The 23,285-nt window shown below is 36.3% G+C and overlaps 2 protein-coding genes across 6 annotated transcripts in view; one reads left to right on the top strand and one right to left on the bottom strand.

The window, feature by feature from the left end:
• The window catches only part of LOC106666669 (TWiK family of potassium channels protein 18), a 195,751-nt gene that overhangs the window by 151,083 nt on the left and 21,383 nt on the right, over positions 1 to 23,285 (bottom strand). The gene's annotated exons all lie outside the window — the stretch shown is intronic.
• Positions 11,202 to 23,285, top strand: part of LOC106666663 (MAM and LDL-receptor class A domain-containing protein 1-like) — a 123,901-nt gene continuing 111,817 nt past the window's right edge. For all 3 annotated transcript variants that reach the window (XM_024230114.1, XM_014394010.2, XM_024230115.1), the window contains exon 1: positions 11,202 to 11,323. In XM_024230114.1, coding sequence (XP_024085882.1) covers positions 11,223 to 11,323 — 101 coding nt within the window. In that variant the 5' untranslated portion in view covers positions 11,202 to 11,222. The remainder of the gene's footprint in view (positions 11,324 to 23,285) is intronic.

The raw sequence follows: 23,285 nt of genomic DNA on the forward strand, positions 1-23,285 counted from the left end.
CGAAATCCCCGTCAGAACAAGGTGGAGGTGGTTACATTATGCGCGTTTTCTGATAATCAGTAAGTTTCTGCCTCCCAACAAAATGGACGAACTTAATTTATTTTATTTTCTTGAAAGTCCGTTGATTAAGCTATTGTTAGTAGGTGGTGGGAAAACAGAGCATGTTAACCACTTATTTTCCACAATAGACGAGAAGAGAGAGTTTCAAACTTATTGCTAGTCCCTTAAATAAAATGCATATTAATCCATGTATGTTAAAACAATAGCAAAAAGAAGGAAAATTCGAACGGTTATAGATTGAGATTATTTAGTGTCCGAGGGTATCGAAGTCACGATAGCCTGAGGTGGTTAGAGCAGCGGCGTTTGAGCCGAAGGTCGTGGGTAAAGCCGGGAACACACTTACCCGATGCTACGCTATGCGACGCTACCCGATGCTACGCTATGCGGCGCTACCCTATGCTACCCGACGCCTTGCCACGTTTTGGTGGGATGTGCACATCTATCCGACGCAAGTACAAGTCGCGTACAGTCCACAGCGTTTATCACAATAATCACTATCACAATCCCAACGCATCTTTTGTTTTTAATGCACTATTTTGAGCAAAACCTTGTAATAAATTGTTAGTTAAATTTTATGAGCACAACCATCTAATAAATTGTTTGTTAAACTTAATTGTTTTAAATAAAGTTACTCCTAACCATCATAATTAAACAATGTTTATAAAAACTTATGCATTTTTGATCTCGTTTAATTTGGTTTACATTAAAATAACATGTTGTAATTAATATAACGACAAAATTACATGTACTTAGTTTGAAATAAACTACAAAAAATATGAGTGTCCTGTTCTGATGCTACCCGACATTACAAAATGGTGTAATTTTACGAGCAAAACTATGAAATAAATTGTTAATTAAATTTTATGAGCAAAACCGTGTAATAAATTGTTCCAATTTTAGTATATGTACCGCCGAAGCGAGTACAATAAATTGTTAGTTAAATTCATTATATCAAAAAATCGTATTCCGGTGTTTTGATTAATTTTCTACCAAACCATTAAAATTAATTTTTTAAATAAAAACTAATTAATTTTTAATCACAGTTAATTTGGTTTATATTAAAATAAGTATGTTGTAATTAATATAACGACAATAATACATGTAGTTTGAATAAAAATATGAGTGTCCGGTTCTTTTGTCTTCGACTGTACTCGATGCGACCCGACGAAAATCTGGACAGTGGGGATCGCAGAGCGTCGGGTAGGTTAGCGTGGCATAGCATCGGGTAGATGTGCACGGGGGTAATGCAACCTTATGGAAAATCGGAGTTTGGATTTGCGTCGGGTAGCATCGGGTAGCGTCGCATGGCGTAGCATCGGGTGTGTTTTTGGCTTTAGAATCCCGCTTGTGACACTAATTTTTCGTCTCAACCAAAAACCTTAGATAAAAAGAATCATTCATTATTCGTGCGTGTTCTGACACACACTTCGTAGCCAAAGTAAACACTCTCATTGGAAAAGAAGAATTTGATTGTTCAGACGAACTCGTCAGAACAAAATTTCGTCAGAATTCGCATCCATAATAACCGTAGCCTCAGCGGATTAAAGATGGAATTGAAATATCGTACATACTTGAAACCAAGCGAGGTGCTAAGATATGCTTGTAACAAGAAACCAAGATGATTTTCGTTTTTCTCACTCTATAAAAACTCCCTGGATACAAATTTCTGGAAAAATCAAAAACGCAATTTTCCCTCATATTTTTTGCCCGATTTTTTTTCCGAAAACCACAAAAACTGCTATAAATTTGTAACGACTCTTTCAATTTACAGGAGGCTTATAAACTACATAATATTAATAATGATAATCACATAGAGAGGCGTCGGTGGCCGCAACGTTTTAGGCGTTGATACGGCGTTCGTCACTGTAAGGTAAAGGTCCCGACATACTTACGAATGGGCTATTTTTTTCAAAAACACCGGCTCCCTGAGGGTTTATATGACCTCTGCTGTTGCGAACCTCGTAAAACTTACATAATACGTCATAGCACAAGATGGACTCGCTACGTATTTTCGAAACAGAGATATAACATAAAACATTTGAGATGGTTTTATTAATTTCCTCTTTGACTTGCTGACTCTTTGAATTGACTCAATGACTCGCTAATACGCTGATATTCTCCCTTTTCACTGACGCCTGCCCTACACGGATTGTTCAAGGGAACAACAAATAAACAGGCGGTTGTTGATCAAGTTATTTGCTATCCCTCCGTATTTTTAAGGTTTCACAGGAAATTTGATTAATATATAAAACTATTATGCAAATCACGACATATTACAAGTGGGTGGAATTTTTTGCCTGTCAGTGTATATAATGGCCTCAAAATATAAAAAATAAACATATACAAATTGTATTGATTTACTTATGGTGCTCCTGCCTGGGGAAAATTTCTGTGAATGAATTTTAGCTTTATCAGACCAAAACGTCCTCGTTTGTATTATACGTGATTGTATGTTTTACAGGTTTATAGGCGTGTGTTATCTTATAAATAAGCACAGCATAAAGTTTCACATTATCTTTGCCTCTTTGTAAAAGAATTCATTTATTGAAAAAAAATGTATACCTAAAATACAAGAATAATTTGAATAAATATTAAATTTTATTTAATTTTTAATTAAATGATAATTGTGCCGTTCCTTCTTCAATGTCATTTGAATGATTAAAAAATTATTTAAATTATTATTTTAAAAAAATATAATAAAAAAATATTTATTTTTACGACAAAATTCGTATTTACGGCCTTCAGATGGTGCTTAAAGCTAATCAGTATTTGTTTTGTTTTTTTCAAAAAAATATTTCTTTAGCCTACTTTAGTGACAGCGTCTTTTCCTTTTGTTACTATTTATATATCCTATCTCATTTAATACGATGCCGCAAATCATTTTCTTATCCTACGTTTAAAACCAAATCGAATGGATATAGAAAACCTAGAAATAAAACAATATATGTAAGAAAATTAATTTGCTTATGTTACTCCTGCCTGGGGAAAATTTCTGGCTTCATTCGTTCAGCTTCATCAGACCAAAACGTTCTTGTTTGTATTATATGTGACTGTATGTTTTACAGGTTTATAGGCGTGTGTTATGTTATAAATAAGCACTAATCTCTTCACGACCCTATGGAGACGTTAGTACTAATTTTAAACAACGGATCTAGCGGGACCGAGTTGAGACTAGACCGGAAAATCAGACAAAGTCTCGTTGGAGTATTGGAAAAAGATCACGGCTAAATGTTAATGTAATGGTTTTATTTCGAGATTGTCGCCGAGGCATCATATTAATTAAGAGGAAATAGAAGAGGAGGCGGTGCCGTGAGGTCGGTAGCGGGGGCCGTCGACTATTTGCGGACAGAGACCCAGTAAATCCGCTGTCATTTATTCCTTGATCTATCGCCCTCTTCTAATGCCCGGTTAATTGGCCGGGCTAACCAATTTACCGTACGCCGTTTATGTACAAATTTCCGACAGCGATTAGGCCGACGAGATGGAAACCGCCTGACCTGGAAAACGACCTCTCTCTCATGTTTATGGAATGTGGACAAAGTGATGTCCAGAAATGGAAAAAATCCCACCTCGAGGGGAAAAAGCAGAACCTTGGCATCTGGTTGAAATAACGACTCAGGGACGATTGAGTGAAATTTAAACTGATCGTTTCCAAGTCGTTAAGAAGCTGTGATATTCAAATAGACAGAAGACGGCAAAATTCCCTTTTTCGACTGTCACTTTGGCAACGGCCGTTCGTGTATATAGGAAGGCTATATAGATTGCAGTACTGTGGGGGTTTCCAGGGAGAAAAAAGCGGAAACAGGAAATCCAGCTTTCCACCCGTTTCTCTCTTTGATTTCATATCTATGATTTAAAAACTCAGAAGCTTTTAACAATCGTTTCGTAAGAAAGAACATTACCAACGGAATATCCTGTACTTTCATACATTGACGATAAACGCACTGAGGAGATTTTTAAAAAATTCTTTGTAATTTGTCTACATTGCCAGTTAAAGTTATTATTAAGTCACAGGGCTTTCCAAAATTTTAAGCCAGCGGACCCCTTTCACAGAACAAATTCCAGGGCGAACCCCTCTCATTCCAGTATTTAAAATTAGATACTTACAGAATGTAATAAATTACACTTTTTAGCTTAACCAGGATGGAGGGGGTTATCACTATGAAAACAAACTGGGAAGAGTGAGGTTGTTTTAGCCAGCAAAATTTTTATATATTGGGTTTAATTTTTGATAGCTGGATACAGTTGTCGGGTTCAACATCTAAACAGCTTCGGCATTTAGTTTTGGTGGCTGTATAGATAGAAAATCCAGATTCGCAAGGAAGTTGTGCAAACGGAAAAAGAACACGTTTTCCCTTTTCAACGAGCGGTGGAAATGTTTTGTCTTCCAGACGGATGCCAAAAATGGCGTAAGTATCGGACTCGAAAGTAGATTTCAAGGTGGAGTCTTAAGTAAAGTGTACCAAACTTTCATATTCATTTTAAGATTGACTGGTTGGCTTTGTCGAAACTGAAAACTGTTTGACCACCCATTCATGGTACAACATTGTATCTTGAGCTGTTGGGAAGTGGACGTCAAAGGACATCTCCAAATTTCGATGACATATTTCATCAATCAGCGTGCAGTTCTCAAGCTCCAGTGTGTTTTCTTAAAAAAAAATTTAGCACAAGAAAACACTCCACCTCTTCCTTCTCAATAGATTCGACCAAAAACTGGATTTTTCTTTATTAGTCGCAAACTTTGTTATTATCATCGAAAATAGTGGTTCTCTTCTCTTGCTAAGAAAGCCTCATCATTCATTCTCATGAAAATATCTGATAAATACGACACATTGCCGTTTTTCATGATTGAAAACGTTGGTCAATTTGACATTGTGATGCCTCAACGGAGGTAAGACTTCAGAACCTAATTCCTTTAATCGTGAAAGTACATTCCCACGAGACAGCCACCTCATTTCTGTATGGAGAAGCAGGGAATAATGAAGTATTGTGAAAAAAAAGTATGATCATTACATAGTATTGTGAAAAGTCTTGACTTCAAAAGCCGCGACTTGATATAATTAGTAATTTGAACGAACTCGTCCAAAACGTTTTTAAAAAGACTGCCATTGGTTTCATAACTAAAGTATGTCAGAAGAGAACACAATGAATGCTGCTGCAATCCCTCGATTTATCTATTATTTTAATAATCACTCCAATCGTTCATCTAGTCATTGCTTTTGCACTATCTGTGTACACATCAATGCGATTAGACCAAGAATTCTCGTTAGTTGTAAACAAATCGTACAACAAACGGAATATTTCGGCACCTGTTGCATTGGCAGGAAGTGATTTGCACAAGAGAAGTACCTCCTCGAAACATCCCGAATATTCATAACGGACAGAAGTCAATAAAATATCCAACCCCGCGACGTTAGTTGATTCGTCGATCTGGAGAAAAAATGGATGCGAAAACCAGTCATTCTTTCATATAATTTAATAAATTAAGTATCCATCTTCTGGCAGTAATGTTTGATTATGGCTCCGAACATATGTATTACTGCTTTTTCGTCACTTCCACTGGCTGTTTGGCCTGCACCTATTCGTAGAGTTGCACGATTTGAACATGTTGGATCCTGCTGATGTGATCCAACAATTCCAATTCGGCGCATTCCTGGCTGTGCAGATGATGGAGAAACTGCATGCTTTCTCAGAGGTGATGACTTCAACCACAGATCCATATTGGAGTAAATAATTAATCAATGAGAATGACTGACAGAAATAGGTAGTGCACTAGCGAGAGTAGTTTGAGCTTGAATCATATTTTCGAGAAACAACGGCTTTTTGTGTATAAATTTGAGAAAATCCAAGGTGTTACGGAAGCAGCAGTTCCCAGTCACCTAGAACTTCAATGGGGCAACGAAATAATTCTTGAATTGGTTACCAGGGCAGAGGGACAACGAGGATGCCGGCAAATTGGTTCGATAATAACAATCATCAGCCCAGAACTCTTTAGTCTTTGGCCAAAAACGTATATCCATGAGTCAATTTGTTAAGAATATGTCCTCCCTTCAATTGAAATACCAGGAATGAGGCATGCAATAAAATTAATTAAAGAACGATATCAGAAACTAACTCCATGACGTTTTAGGTCTAGGATGATAGTATGACTGCTGACTTATCAGAGGCATATACTAAAATTCATATTTGATAAGAAAATTATTCAGAAATCGTGAGATGCGGTCTGGTGTGATCTAGGTTTCAGAAAAACATTTTCTTTATCGTGCCAACGTTTCGATCTTTATTGAGATCATCTTCAGGGGCTGGGATTTACAAACATTGTTTGCATATAACAATTACATTTTGGATGTGGAAAAGTGAATTTATACAATGCAAAATATATATTTTTTTATATATTCACTCAAAGTGTTTGTCTACTGTGTAAATGTGCCATTCTTGCGTGTCGTGTTGAGAGTGCCAGTGAGATTTTGGTGTTTTATGTTTATATACGTTGGATTTTGAAGGGGTGGGGAAGGAAGTCGGTATAGAAAGACATTTTTGTACAAGGAGTCGGTTTGTTTGAGGTGAAAAGAGCCGACGAAGGGAAAAAACGTTGGTAATGGTTCGGCCTGATTATCCTGATAAATAGGAAAAGGAAAGCTAAACTGTTGAAAAATTAACCTACGTAAAAATGTTTAATGCTTGGAATGTGATGAATGTTTTATATGTTATACTATACGTTTTGTGTGATGTGATGATATATGTCAAATTCAATATCGATAACATACATATATCATACCAGGCCCTGAAGATGATCTCAATGAAGATCGAAACGTTGGCACGATAAAGAAAATGATTTTCTGAAACCTACATCACACCAGACCGCATCTCACGATTTCTGAATAATTATCGATTAACGGTCACTAATCACCACACATTTGATAAGAAATTTCAAATTAACCAGATAAACAGACAGGAAAAATATCCAAGTATTCCGGCTACATCCGGTATACAGATGGTTCTAAGACCTAGTATGGTCAAGATTGCGTATGAAATACTAGCATTCATGCTTGGGCAATATGCCACTATCTCTCACATGGAGACTTTGGTTGTCGAACACAGAAGCAGGGAACAAAAACACCAGGGCATTATCAACAAAAAAAATGGCTAACTAGTGTGAAGGGAACTACCTCATTTGTTGTAAAGTCCTGACGCGTTTGGGATTGAATCACACTCCTATCAACCTATAGATCTACGGTTTTGGCCGACAGGTGTCCCCATCGAACTTTTTTTATTTAGGGGGGCGAATTTATCGACCTCCTCGTTGTACCTCCGCCTTGTACGCTCTGAAACCGAAACAAGGTTATTTTTATTGTTATTCCTAATGAATGACAGGGTTGTTGTACGTAAGATTTGTTTGGGTACCAGAGCGTACAGGGGGAGGTCTATAAGGACTATTCGTCAAGGAAAATTCGATGGGGACATCTTCGTTCAATCTATAGGTTCAGAAAGGCCTCAGTTCAGTGGGATATATTCCAGGTCATAGGTTGAACAGTTTCATCAAAGGATCGTCGCATTAATGATCGAACTAAGCCTTGACATTGCAGACTCTAGAGGTATATGTAAAACCCGGAAGAGCTGTAACTACCCCGAAGAAGGCCTATACAAGCTTCTATAGAGCTCTAGATAATAAGGTCGAGGCTGCACACTAGACCAATATTGGTCGCTGTGCGCAAAGGTTTAAAGAAAAATCCAAAGTATAGAAGGATTTTTATCTAGGATCCTGAATGATATGAAATTTCCTTGTTCTAAGAAATCATCGAAAAGCCTGGAAATTCTTGTCAAAGTTTTTTTTCCTTTTAATTAATTATAATTGAAATATATTATTTGACGAAACCGTGCCTTGGGAATCGTTCTTCTTCCCACGATTCCTCATTTCAAATAAAAGCAACAAGTCGTACATGAAAGGGGGGTTTCATTTTCCTTTTAATATACTACAGAACAAAGGGTGACGAAACTGTTCCAACCCTGTTGTTAATAAAAGAATAGAAGAGACTGAGAAAAGAATTAGTTAAGACTTTGTTGTTATACGTCGCTCGTCTTTCAAGGCGAATCCTCCCTTGTGAGTGAAAAAGGGGCCAAATCGTCCGTGTGCAATCATTATTATTTCATTTATTTATTGTCTTGTCCTGTCTGATAGAATGAAAATGGATGAAAGGGTAAAATAGACACTCAATGAACACGGAACCAGGGTTAGTAAATACGCCCTGTTTCGTAATGACGTGGAGTCGTAAATATTCAGGAACGGTCGGTAAAGAAGATGTCAGATTTTCATAAACTTATGTTGGGAAACGGGCCAGAACCTGCCCGTTTTATGTCAGACGTCAAGGGTGTTACTATCGAAGGGGAATAAAATCCTTAACACCGGCTATCAATCCGTGGGACTTTATTGGGGAAAAAAGTGCAAACTTGACTATAAGGTACTCAGAAATATAAATATAAATAAAACAAATTCCCGAAGGAATCCGGTTATCCATTGTTCGTCCTATATTTCTACATATAACGTCAGATCCGTCTCATATGCCTTAGGGCTCCATATTTGTTTTCCCTGTTGTGATCAGAAATCAGATATGCAATCTGATCGTGCCTCCGGGTTTCGTGGATATGAATTTGGTAGGACGGAGATCGTGTCTCATGGGTGTATCAATATTTAAACAGAATATTTTTAAAGCTCCCGTTTAATTTTAATAAAATACCTACACCTACACCCACACACTATTGAAAAGAGTAAGCTGAAAGATCAGAAAATTGCTAGAAGATCTAAAAAGTCATTAGAAAAAGAACTGTTTGCTAAGTTGTCTTAAAAACAAAAATGGTACAAGGACGAAAATCAGTGGACAAAAAGTACCGCACATTGGAAGCCAATTGTATGGAAAAAGGAAAAAATTCTAATACCTTTAGAAATGGAGAGATATGGGACATTTAGCCTATTGATTCTTAACGAAAATGACAACGTAATTTATTAGCATTATTAAGGTTCTCAGAAGCCAATAATGAAGGATGGAGGGTGAAAAATAATAAAAAGTACCCCTGTGATCCCATTGGTTCAAGAACCTTACCTCAGACCAAAATCTCACAAATTTTTACAGCGCAAGGAATGAAAAGAGCCCAGTAAACGTAAATATGACAGACGAACGAACGAAATAATAAAAAGTAACCAAAACAAAAGAGGTTGAAAAGTAAAACAAGAAAAATGGAACGTAGGTCTTATCAGAAAAATGAAGATGGACCAAACAAATCACTACATCTGTGCCGTATCTGACAAATAAATCTTTAATGTTTCTCCTATCCTAACATATCTCTAAACCTAACCTTACCCAACATTATCTAACCTGTCCCTAACAATACCTTAAACTATAACCAACTTAATACACTATTCACTATTTTTCGTGGTCCGCTTGACCAATTAATAACATTCAATTAATTAAGTCGGCTTGATACGCCGCTGCTCTACCACTTGAGCTATCGTGAATTCTATCCCCTCGGGTACCAACTTCCCATCTCAACCCCACCTTTTGAATTTTCCCTCCTTTTTGCCATTTTTCAAATGTCGTGTAATCGGATTGGATTCTCGGCGACAAATGAGATGGCCACGGAGAGCTTTAGTGAAGTGTACTTCATTTTAATCAATTAAATTCACTATTTTTCGTTGTCCGCTTGATCAATTAATAACATTCAATTAATTAAAATGGCAAAAAGGAGGGAAAATTCAAAAGGTGGGGTTGAGATGGGAAGTTAGTGCCCGAGGGGATCGAAGTCACGATAGCTCAAGTGGTAGAGTAGCGGCGTATCAAGCCGAAGGTCGTGGGTTCGAATCCCGCTCGTGCACTGACTTTTTTATCTCAACTTAAAAAACCTTAATTAATTGAATGTTAATACACTATGCATAATTCTATCTAGCCTTGTCTGACTTGTCCCTAACCGTAACAATACCAAACATCACCTAACCTAACTTGCCTCCTACACTAACCCTACTTAACCTATCCTAGCATGTCTCTAACTCAAACCCCACTCAACTTAACCTAACTTATCCGTTACACTAAGGACTGGGGGAGGGGAGACTGCTTTAGTGCCGAGTGGTTAGTCGTCAGACTCTCGCCTAAAAGGTCTCGCGGTCATGGGTTTGATTCCCACCGTAGACTCTGCAATTTCTGACCCATAAAGGCGCGTTTCTTCGTTTCACCATCTTTAATTTTCAATGATTATTTTAGTTAAAACCCGTCACTGAAGGTGACGATGAGCAGAAACGCTTATTACTGACCGAAAGAACGGGAATAGATGAGATCTACAAAATTGGTTTTTATGGTCCGTAAGAATTTGTTTTACATTCCACAAATTTCTCGTTTTTATTATTGCTCAAAACAGTGAAATAAGAACAAGAAGTAATGTTTGATTTATGAAAAGATGATGTCAAGGTTGAGTTGTAAGGAGACTTTTCTTGGGTTTGATATTGTTTGTTCCAGCTGGACGACGCGACGTGAAGCTAGCGCGGGCGGAACTCATTTGGCACAAAGAGCGAATTAACGACGAACTTTGCGTTAACATTTAACAAATGGAATCGAGAAGGCCAAGACGAAAATACGCGATGTTTATGACCGATCGGGGTGAAAATTTTTACGCGGCTACTTATGAAAATTAATTTACCATTTACATAATACAACGGGGAAAGGGTTTGAATTTCGTCCTTCCAATCAGGAGGTGGGGCCGATGTACTGGATATAAGCAGAACGGCAGAATCGCCGCCCTTCCTCAATAGGTCATAAATATGTATGAAGGGCCTTGTCATCCAGAATATCGGAGAAATGATTTAAGTGCGATCTCCTCAAGGCAATTATTTAACCAGGTCGGGTTTAATTCATCCACAGTGAAAGGTTTCACTTTCTTAAAATTCTCGTTTAGAAAAAAGGAGTTATAATTTTTCATAAATGATTGGTCAGAGTTCATAAGATCGGGATCATTTATTATAAATCTCTCAGTTTCCTCGCTGTGTCAAAAATCATTCGAAATGCGAAGGAAAGGAGTGGAAAATTCCGGGCCGGAATCGCTGCTGTAATCGAGGGCCACATCAGCATTTTTCATATACGACGAACGGTCTGGTCGACGAGTGGGCAATTTGAACAATTATGAACACTCTGGATCAAGGTATGGTCTTGAATAAGAGCAAATTTAGCTGCTACTGTCATGACTGGCACAGTTCTTTGCAATGGGAAGCGGGAACAAGAAGGTCAGTTCCTCGCAAGTTAATTTTTTTTCATTAGGTTTTATATATACTTTCTTTATTTTATTTTCGGTTCAATTCTTTCCTATTATTTTCACAATTTACGTAACTTTTGTCTTGTATTATTTTCCTTTCCTTTACTTATTCGATTAATTCATTTATTTTATTATATTTCATTCGGCATGCCGCCGAAACAGTTAGAACTAAAGATAAGTTATTAAAAAAGGGTAGATTCGAAGGGTTAGAGCTACAGATAAATTAGGTTAAATAGGGTTAGGGGTTAGGACAAGTTAGGTTAAGTTCAGAAAGGTTAGAGTTACAGATAAGTTAGGTTAATCAGGGTTAGGGGTTTGGACAAGTTAGGTTAGGTTCGAAAAGGATAGAGCTACAGATAAGTTAGGTTAAGTAGAGTTAGGGGTTAGGACAAGTTAGGTTAGGTTCGGAAAGGTTAGAGTTACAGATAAGTTAGGTTAAGTAGAGTTAGTGTAAAGGACGAGTTAGGTTAGGTCCGGAAAGGTTAGAGTTACAGGTAAGTTAGGTTAAGTAGAGTTAATGTAAAGGACAAGTTACATTAGGTTCGGAAAGGTTAGAGTTACAGATAAGTTAGGTTAATCAGTTGATCAGGTGTAGGTAGGGTTAAGGTCAAGTGAGGTTATGTTCCGAATGGTTAGCATGAGAGAAGTTAATGTGAGGTTAAATAGGGCGAGTAAGATTAAGTTAGATAGGGTGAGGTACGGTTTAAGTTAGTGTTAGAGTAGAGATGGGTATGTGAGGTAATGTCAAGGTAAGAGGCAAGTTAAGAGGACTATTATTCACCTCCACTACCTAGCTTTAGGTGACCTCCATAGGTTGGATAGTACTTCGTCAGTTATAGGTGCCCGTGAGATTCTTTTCCTATTAAGTATTCACAGAAGGGACTAATATTAAAAAAAAAAAAAAAAAAAAAAAAAAAAGTCCACGAGGTTGAAGAAACGAAACAGTAAGCCGTACGCGAATGGCGCTCTAATTACGAATGAAAGCTCCTGGGGCTTCTATTTTTTCATATAGTTAAATTAAGCTATGAAAAGTTAATATAACATATTTTTTTCTTCAATTCAATATTTTTTAATTATTTAGAATTTTTATAATAACAAGAGATCTTCTCAAACGCTCTATGAAAATAAAACAACTAATCCTGTGTAATTGAATAAGCTTATAAAAGCAAAAAAGGGCTTAGTCTTCTCTCGTACAATGAAGAAAAAAACATTTAATCCTGTTTAATTGTTTGTTTTTATCGTGCGTATTGTATACTTTAAGTCCTTTCAAAATATTTTTGCCATATCATTGCGTTAACATTCGTCCATTATTTGATATTTTACACCACCTCCACCCCCCACCCATAAAAAACAACCTTTAAGCCTTTGAAATGGAATCGTTTCGCCCCATTACTCAGCCATTCCTAATTGTAATAATCGATGTGACAGGAACTATACAGGCTGGTTAATCCTAAACTAATTTAAGCTTATTGTTAATACCGGGCCGACTATTCTTAGCACATAGCCGATAATTAATCCGTGATATACCGACCCTTTTGATTGATGACTTCCTGCCATTCAATTGGCCATTCCTTCCTACCACCTCCCGAGCCCCGATCCTCAAATATATATATTTTTTGAATATTTTTCAACCGACTGTGAGGGATGGTTGAGCTTTAGGCTTTTAATTGACAATCATCAATTCATTGTAGAATTCCAACATCTCTATTTTGTCAATTTCGAAGGATGAAAAATTTGAGAAAAAATTTTATTTTTGATTTTTCCCAAAAGTTTGTATTCAGGAGTGATTTATGGTCGGTTCTTGCTAAATTTATATTAGCTAATTTAGCAAGGTCGGCGGTCTCAAGTACGTTATTTAAATAGGTAGTTCGAATCCGCCCGAGACGCTACTAGTGAATACCTATGTCAAAGTGATGTGTTTAAAAAAAAACAATTAGGATTCGTCATAAGCACCCTTTAAAGCCCTTAAATACGATTTTTTTAACAACAAAAAATAAATTAAAAAATTTGGCCTAAATTGGGGTAATTTTCCCTCGCCGATGTACCGGTTACGTATCGTAAAAATTCACAACTTTATCCGAATTTAACGATGTTACAACCTTTTAAAAACTGAATGAACCTTCTTTCAAGCTATGTCAGGTGTCAACGCTAAAGCCAGGAACACACTTACCCGATGCTACGCCATGCGACGCTACCCGATGCTACCCGACGCCTTGCCACGTTTTGGTGGGGTGTGCACATCTATCCGACGCAAGCACACGTCGCGTACAGTCCACACCGTTCATCACAGTAATCACTATCACAATCGCAACGCATCTTTTGTTCTTAATGCACTATTTTGAGCAAAACCTTGCAATAAATTGTTAGTTAAATTTTATGAGATATGCACAACCATCTAATACATTGTTTGTTAAATTAATTGTTTTAAATAAAGTTACTCCTAACCATCATAATTAAACAATGTTTATAAAAACTTATGCTTTTTCGCATCCATTGCAGGTAACCAGGCCCAACTCTCTTTCGCCATAGATCCATTCGTGTACCGTCATCCAAGCTAGTGGTTAAAAAGCTGCGCTCTCTGTGTATATCGGCGCAGGCTATGGAGATTGAGGACCTCAGCGTTGTAAGGGAGAAGGTGAGGAGCATTCGCGGGATGCCAACCAGGTATCCTCCTCTTGACTCCACTGCTTTAAAGGATTTTTTATGATTTAGGACCGTTTTTATTTTTACGCTTTTAGGTCCGCCACATCCAATGCGCTCGCAGTCTCACACCACCGCGAGGTCTAGGACTAATACTGACTGCAACGATATCCAGCTGGGGACTTCTCCCATCTTGTAACCAGTGGGGAGTTTCGACGGCGATCTGGTATCCCGAATACGGAGACGTGGTTTTATGTAAAAAAGGGGGTTAAACGCTTCACCTCCTTACATCTAATAAAGCACTGTTAAGGCGGACTTAAAAGCTTAGCTTCATTACAGCTCAGACGGTGAATAATTTTTCCTCATGTAAAGAAATTAATGTCCCACGGGATGGCTTTATGTCTTACTGGATTTTATCCAAAGTCAAAGCTATTACGACCGTAAGAAAGCTTTAGCCTGTGTTAAAGTTTAGTTTCTGCGTGTTTAAAAGAGACCCGTTTTACCTCAGGTTTTAATTTATTTACTGAGACCAATTTTATTCTATTATGCGCAGTTCATAAGTTTCTAAAGCCCTTTCCAGAACGGCCAAAATTCTGGAAAGAATTAAAATAAATGAGATGGTTATGACAGTACATGATGAAATGAGAGAAAAACAACTTTGATAGATCGTTACAAGAGGATATAGATAATTAGAGACATTTGTGAGAAAAGTAGCCCCAAGTTTCATGAAGAGCAGCTCTAANGCATCGGGTAAGTGTGTTTCTGTCTTAAGGGACATAAGAGCTGGGCTTTCTCAAGGGTTGGTGTTGGGTCCCTTCTTCATTCAGGTGAGTTGAATCAGACGGAGGATTTTTCATGTCTGGACTCACACCAAAGGCCGTCTCCCACACGCCCCACACTATCTTTGGATAGTAGATAGAAAGTAGATTTTACATGCATGTACTTGTCCCATCTCCTGGCAAGCGAAGGTTGTTCACAAATTCTCTAAAAAGATCCCATCCATACATGTACCTTTTTTAAGGACTCTTTCCACTTCAGCTTAATTATTAGATGTAATTGTAAATCTAATTAGCATAAATATTAATAGTTGAAATAATTAGAAAATCAATTCAAAGACTATATTTAGTCTAAGGCTGATTCAAAATACCCATCAAGGCGACTTCTCGTCTCAATTCAAGTCTCAACTCACCTTAGGCGGTTAATGTCATAAACTCAATAAAATATTCGAAATATGAACGAAATAGCAAACACATGGTTAAAATTTATTAAACTGTTTTTAATGAAACTCAGTCGCCTGGGAAACTCGTAAGAATTCTGTTAATCATCCGTACCGAATCGGAAACGGTTTTGTCTCCAAAACAACGAAATCCAAAGATTCTGGTATCGAATGTAAACCCGCCCTTGCAGATAAGAACCCTGAACTTAATCAAACGTTAATTGTTCGACGACCCTGGCTCCTTCGCAGTGATTGTAATGTAATACGCCCATTCAGCCGTGGCGCTCAATCGATCGCCGCAACTGCTTTAAAGTTGCCCACCATGCTTTTGAATCCCGATGAAACATAGTTTCATGATTGCTTATGCAATAGTGCACGTCCACGTGCGATGATCTTGCACATCTTGATTATGCAGGTCTTAAAGAAACGTTTAATAATTTCGATTACTTCCATGGTTTATATATATTTTGTTAATTAATCAATCTTTAAATTTGCTATAATTCGAAATGTTATGGAAATTTAATAGTTTTTATCATAGTGAGGGTAATAAATCGACCCCATTTATTAAAACGTTTTTTGGTGATAATTTTATTCTCTCTATTTTTTATTTATGTACACCTGCGTCAATTGTTGTTCATAAATAAATTTGACAGCATTTGACAGCGTAAAACAAAACAAACCATGGATTTATCACTTTCACAGTTATTCATATCATATATGTCGTATGTTGAACTGAATCTCAAAATGACATCATTTTTGGCCCGGCTGAATTTTTCTTGAACCAACGACGCTATCAAAAAACATACGTGTTTAATATTTTTTTAGTCCAGTTGCAAATTTTTACATTTTTATGGAGAAAAATTATACGGGTACCTCAGGCCCAGTTAAACTACATAATTTCAAACACGACCCTATACATCCTGACCAGAGTTGGCCAAAATCAAACAAATTCAATCATGATAAAGAATTTTGATTGAAGTTTAATCACGATTGAATTAGTCATGAGTAAATTAATCATTATATATTTAGTCATGATTAATTCAATCATGAGGTATGACTAAATCATACAATGATTAATTTACTTATGACTAATTCAATCATGATAAAGAATTTTGATTGAAGTTTAATCATGATTGAATTAGTCATGAGTAAATTAATCATTATATGATTTAATCATAATTAATTCAATCATGAGGTATGACTAAATCATATAATGATTAATTTACTCATGACTAATTCAATCATGATTAAACTTCAATCAAAATTCTTAATCATGATTGAATTAGTTTGATTTTGCCCAACTCTGGCTACAATGACCAACTTACCAAAATCCAACCGACTCCGGATAAAAATTTTGAGATGAGAGTCGTGCTCAAGGCCAACCTTCAAAAATTGTTATCATAAACGAAAACCAAAGTTACATAATTATTCTACATGTCTATTTTATTACAATCAAGACCGCTTGATGGTGTATTTTCCACATAATGTAGAAATCTCTACTTTCAAGTGGAATAAATTTTAATTCAAAGAAATATTTTTTCCATTCATCGGTTATGTAAGCATATTTACTTTTCAAAGCGTAGCTTGTACTAGGATTTTTTTATTTTATTATTATTATTATATAATTCATTACTTTTTTGGTTTTCCATAACGACATAGTTTTACTTATAATTGGATGATTGATTTTTGTTAAATAAGGTGTTGAAGGATTTTCGTTTTGATGAAATAAATTTCTTTTAGAATTTTTCTTCAAAATGATGAACTTGTGTATTTTTCATTTTTTGAGCACCCATTTGAACATGATTTGTCGAAATTTAGTCATGACTAACTATATTGTGATTAAATTAGTCATGCCTCGCATTTAATTACTAGTCATGACTAATTTAGCCATCAATCACATATGGTGACTAATGACTAAATTAGTCATTTACTACCAATCATGTCTAACGGTCTGAGTGATCAATTATTAATCATTAGACATGACTAATTTTTGCCCAACACTGATCCTGACAGAGTATTTTAAAGGATTTTCTACGCTGAAAACAATGGTGCAATCGGATTTTTAAATTGGTCAAAAAGTGAAATGGCAAAAGGAAATCGGCAGCGTAATTTCGAAGAGGAGCTGAATATTGTACTGATGGTCGCGAAAATCCGAATTCCTCTCTTCGCAATGTTGGAAGGGTTTTAGCTTTTTGAAAATATAAAATTAGAGATGTACTCCGGACTTACAATTTTAAACGGTATCGCTCTCATCTTGTCCGGGGAGGCACAGGATAGAAAATGCTTGCCAATCCATCTTCCCTGCCTCTATCGCTCCGAGTACAGGTGAAGAGTGGTTAAAAAGAGCAAATCTTTGCATCTTTACGCAAGGCAGGTAGTTCGAACGGGAAATGTGATCAATAAATAGCAAACCAAATGACTGATTTTTTGTAAACTTTTTCCTATATGTTTCTCATTTTAATTGACCTATTTAAAATCCGATTGCACTATTGTTTTCAGCGTAAAAAATCCTTTAAGCCAGGAACACACTTACCCGATGCTACGCCATGCGACGCTACCCGATGCAACCCGACGCAAATCCAAACTCCGATTTTCCATAAGGTTGCATTACCCCCGTGCACATTTACCCGATGCTATGCCACGCTAACCTACCCGACGGTCTGCGATCCCCACTGTCCAGATTTTCGTCAGGTCGCATCGAGTACAGTCGAAGACAAAAGAACCGGACACTCACATTTTTATTCCATCTACATGTATTATTGTCGTTATATTAATTACAACATACTTATTTTAATATAAACCAAATTAACTGTGATTAAAAATTAATTAGTTTTTATTTAAAAAATTAATTTTAATGGTTTGGTAGAAAATTAATCAAAACACCGGAATACGATTTTTTGATATAATGAATTTAACTAACAATTTATTGTACTCGCTTCGGCGGTACATATACTAAAATTGGAACAATTTATTACACGGTTTTGCTCATAAAATTTAATTAACAATTTATTTCATAGTTTTGCTCGTAAAATTACACCATTTTGTAATGTCGGGTAGCATCAGAACAGGACACTCATATTTTTTGTAGTTTATTTCAAACTAAGTACATGTAATTTTGTCGTTATATTAATTACAACATGTTATTTTAATGTAAACCAAATTAAACGAGATCAAAAATGCATAAGTTTTTATAAACATTGTTTAATTATGATGGTTAGGAGTAACTTTATTTAAAACAATTAAGTTTAACAAACAATTTATTAGATGGTTGTGCTCATAAAATTTAACTAACAATTTATTACAAGGTTTTGCTCAAAATAGTGCATTAAGAACAAAAGATGCGTTGCGATTGTGATAGTGATTATTGTGATAAACGCTGTGGACTGTACGCGACGTGTGCTTGCGTCGGATAGATGAGCACACCCCACCAAATCGTGGCAAGTCGTCGGGTTGCATCGGGTAGCGTCGCATGGCGTAGCACAGGGTAAGTGTGTTCCTGGCTTTAAAATGATCGGACATGACGTACAGGGTCGTATTTGAAATTTTGAAGTTGAAGTGGACAGAAAGATAAAAATTTGAACCTAGACTAAATTATTAAACACGTATTTTTTTCTGATAGCTTCATTGGTTCAAGAGAAATTCAGTCGACCCATCTAAAAAGGACACCCTCCATATTGGGTTGTCTGGAAAATAATGCAGGTTTACATGTTTTCTTTCTATTACTCCTCTATTTAATAAACTGTTTACGTTTAATAGATTATTCGTTTATACGAAAGTCAGCACTTTCTAATCCCCTTCCAAACAAAAATGTTGGTTTTCCTCGGTAGCATCTCGTTACTTGGGAATAATTCTGTCTTTACTAAGATGTCAACACGTGATTTTCGCGTAATTTCGTTTTACGAGTTTAAACCCGGTCGGAACGTTGCCCAAACGGCCAGGAACATTCACGAAGTCTGAGCGGGCGATGGCAGTGTGAGTGAGAGAACGGTCCAGAGATGGTTTAAAAAAATTCAAAAAGGAGACTTTGAAGGCAAGGTCGTGGAAGGATTTCTTCCTTAGACGATGATGTTCTGCGAGCTGTGGTCGAAGAAAATCCCAGAACAACCTTTCGAGAACTTGCCGAGAATCTTACAGTTAGGAAATCGACCGTCGCTGACCCCTTAAGGCTATTGTGATCACCTTAAATTTCAATAAAATCCAGAGGAGTTATGAATTTTTAAGGAAGACAACAGGAAACAGCTGAAAACACAATTCCCCGAATTAAGCCCAAAAATTTTGATTCTTTGATTCTTATGAAAATTCGTGTTTAAGGGCTTTAAAGGATGCTTAAAACAAATCCGAATTGGTGTTTTGAAAAACACGTTTTAACTACTTTAATGGAAGCGTATGTCACCTGCATTCAACCTACTCTTTGAAATAACGTACTTAAGACCGACCGTCGTTGCTAAGTTCGCTAATTTTGAATACAAATTTTCGGTAAAATTAAAATGTAGAAAAGCCGTTAGAACATGAGTTTACAGAATTTGTTGATAATAAAACACAAAATTCTGTTCAGGGGGTATAGAAAAGTTGTTTTTTTTCTACGAGGGTTTGCAACAGCAGAGGTCATATCAACCCTCAGAGTGCCGGTGTTTTTGAAAAAAAAGCTCATTTGTAAGTATGACAGGTTCGAATGCTGCGCCTCTGGATTCGAACCCGGGACCTTTACCTTACTGTGATGAGCGCCGTGTCAACGTCAAACCGTTGCGGCCACCGACGCCCCCTATATAGAGAAGTTGCCATCGCGTGGGGAGAAGTTTTTTTACTCAAATTTATCGCCCTTCGATTTTTATTCGAAATTGACAAAAACAATGGTATATTTAAAATAACTGCACCGATCTACAAGAAGCTTCACAAGAGCTTAGAGCCTTATAAAGTACACGGTAAATAATTTAGAAAGAGAAGATAAAAAATAAAACATTTGAGATTTTTTATTGTATTTGTCTTTATTTTTCCCACTTATAATAACATAAAAACCATAATCAAACACGAAATCAAAGGAAAAATTAAAAAAGCTTTTTAAAGGTTGTAATAAATTCACTAATTTCGTGGTCCGCTTGACCAATTAATTATATTACAATGAATTAAGGTTTTTAGTTGAGATAAAAAAGTCAATGGCACGAGCGGGATTCGAACCCACGATCTTCGGCCTCGATCCACTCGGACACCAACTTCCAACTCAAGTGGCAGAGCAGCGGCGTATCTAGCCGGAGATCGTGGGTTCGAATCTCGCTCGTGCCATTGACTTTTTTATCTCAACTAAAAACATTAATTGGTAAAGGATGCCTAAGAGGAATTCGAAATGTTTTGTTTTTTGATTACCCATTGAAAAGTGTACTTAAGACATTAAAAAAAAAAAAATTCACCAAGACACAAAGTCAATATTCGTTTTTAACACCCTAAATAACCCCCGAATACGAACTTTTGGGAACACCAAAAATACAATTATTTCCCTTATATTTTCGCCGTTCAATTTTTTTTTCGAAAATCACTAAAATAGCAATAATACTGAAACGACTCCACAGATCGACTGGAGGAGCTTAGAAATCTTTAAAAGTACACGTGATGGCACAAACATGGTCTTTGTAGATATTTCAGAACCAGAGATATAAAATAAAACATTTAAGAGGCTTTTGTTGATTTCTTCATTGTTGTATTGACTAATACAGGGACAGGCAAAAAATTCCACCCAATTGATTTCTCGATAAAAGAAAATTTTACCCTTTATTTGGCTCGTTTTTAAACAAGAAATATTGGTTTATACTATGTTTTAAATTGGGAATATCTATTAGACGTAAACACACTTAATCATTAATCCAAAACAAGGATAAAAGATTTTTCAATGTTTAATTTTTACAGAATTTAAAAGGTTTATTCAGTCTCATTTGAGTTCTGAAGCAATAGACTGTTTAGTTTTCATCGTTGTTTTCTTGTTTTCAATTTTTAAACATAAAAATGTCACTTAGTGCTGAGGATGTTGCGTACCTTGAACAGGTAATGTTGATTGTAATGTAGGTATGTAAAATGTAATGTTAATTAAAAACCTAAAACAAATTGTATGTGTCCTCTTTTTTTCATTTTTCATTTTCCTTAGAAAATTAAATTTTTTATATTTTTTTTAGACAAAGACTCAATTACTAAACCTTAAAAAAGGGGCCAAGCTTCATCGAGTAGTAATTAACGCAAGAGGAGGAACGACACGATATTAAAATGCTAATGAAAAACCTAAAACAAATTTTATGTGTCCTCTTTTTTTCATTTTTCATTTTCCTTAGCACTTGACATTTCTTTTACTTTTTTAGACAAAGACTCAATTATTTAACCTTAAAAAACGTGCCTAGGCTTCATCGAGTTGTAATTAACGCAAGAGGAGGAAAGACGCGATGTTGAAATATTAATTATAACCCTAAAACCAAATTAAAACAAACTTTTTGTGTCATCTATTTTTCTTTTTTTCATTTTTAATTTTCCTTAGAAAAAAAATTTTTTTTTTCTTTTTTAGACAAAGACTCAATTACTAAACCTTAAAAAGGAGCCGAGCTTCATCGAGTAGTATTAACGCAAGAGGAGGAACGACAGATATTAAAATGCTAATGAAAAACCTAAAACAAATTTTATGTCTCCTCTTTTTTTCATTTTTCATTTTCCTTAGCAATTTACATTTCTTTTACTTTTTTAGACAAAGTCTCAATTATTAAACCTTAAAAAACGTGAAATTTGATTAATATATAAAAATATTATGCAAATCAAGATATATTACAAGTGGGTGGAATTTTGACGAAGAAGACCAAAACGTCCTCGTTTGTATTGTACGTGATTGTATGTTTTACAGGTTTATAGGCGTGTGTTATGTTATAAATAAGCACTAATCTCTTCACGACCCTATGGAGACGTTAGTACTAATTTTAAACAACGGATCTAGCGGGACCGAGTTGAGACTAGACCGGAAAATCAGACAAAGTCTCGTTGGAGTATTGGAAAAAGATCACGGCTAATTGTTAATGTAATGGTTTTATTTCGAGATTGTCGCCGAGGCATCATATTAATTAAGAGGAAATAGAAGAGGAGGCGGTGCCGTGAGGTCGGTAGCGGGGGCCGTCGACTATTTGCGGACAGAGACCCAGTAAATCCGCTGTCATTTATTCCTTGATCTATCGCCCTCTTCTAATGCCCGGTTAATTGGCCGGGCTAACCAATTTACCGTACGCCGTTTATGTACAAATTTCCGACAGCGATTAGGCCGACGAGATGGAAACCGCCTGACCTGGAAAACGACCTCTCTCTCATGTTTATGGAATGTGGACAAAGTGATGTCCAGAAATGGAAAAAATCCCACCTCGAGGGGAAAAAGCAGAACCTTGGCATCTGGTTGAAATAACGACTCAGGGACGATTGAGTGAAATTTAAACTGATCGTTTCCAAGTCGTTAAGACGCTGTGATATTCAAATAGACAGAAGACGGCAAAATTCCCTTTTTCTACTGTCACTTTGGCAACGGCCGTTCGTGTATATAGGAAGGCTATATAGATTGCAGTACTGTGGGGGTTTCCAGGGAGAAAAAAGCGGAAACAGGAAATCCAGCTTTCCACCCGTTTCTCTCTTTGATTTCATATCTATGATTTAAAAACTCAGAAGCTTTTAACAATCGTTTCGTAAGAAAGAACATTACCAACGGAATATCCTGTACTTTCATACATTGACGATAAACGCACTGAGGAGATTTTTAAAAAATTCTTTGTAATTTGTCTACATTGCCAGTTAAAGTTATTATTAAGTCACAGGGCTTTCCAAAATTTTAAGCCAGCGGACCCCTTTCACAGAACAAATTCCAGGGCGAACCCCTCTCATTCCAGTATTTAAAATTAGATACTTACAGAATGTAATAAATTACACTTTTTAGCTTAACCAGGATGGAGGGGGTTATCACTATGAAAACAAACTGGGAAGAGTGAGGTTGTTTTAGCCAGCAAAATTTTTATATATTGGGTTTAATTTTTGATAGCTGGATACAGTTGTCGGGTTCAACATCTAAACAGCT

This window comes from Cimex lectularius, unplaced genomic scaffold, assembly GCF_000648675.2.
Source record: "Cimex lectularius strain Harlan isolate CLEC.00 unplaced genomic scaffold, Clec_2.1 scaffold56, whole genome shotgun sequence".
Lineage (NCBI taxonomy): Eukaryota > Metazoa > Arthropoda > Insecta > Hemiptera > Cimicidae > Cimex > Cimex lectularius.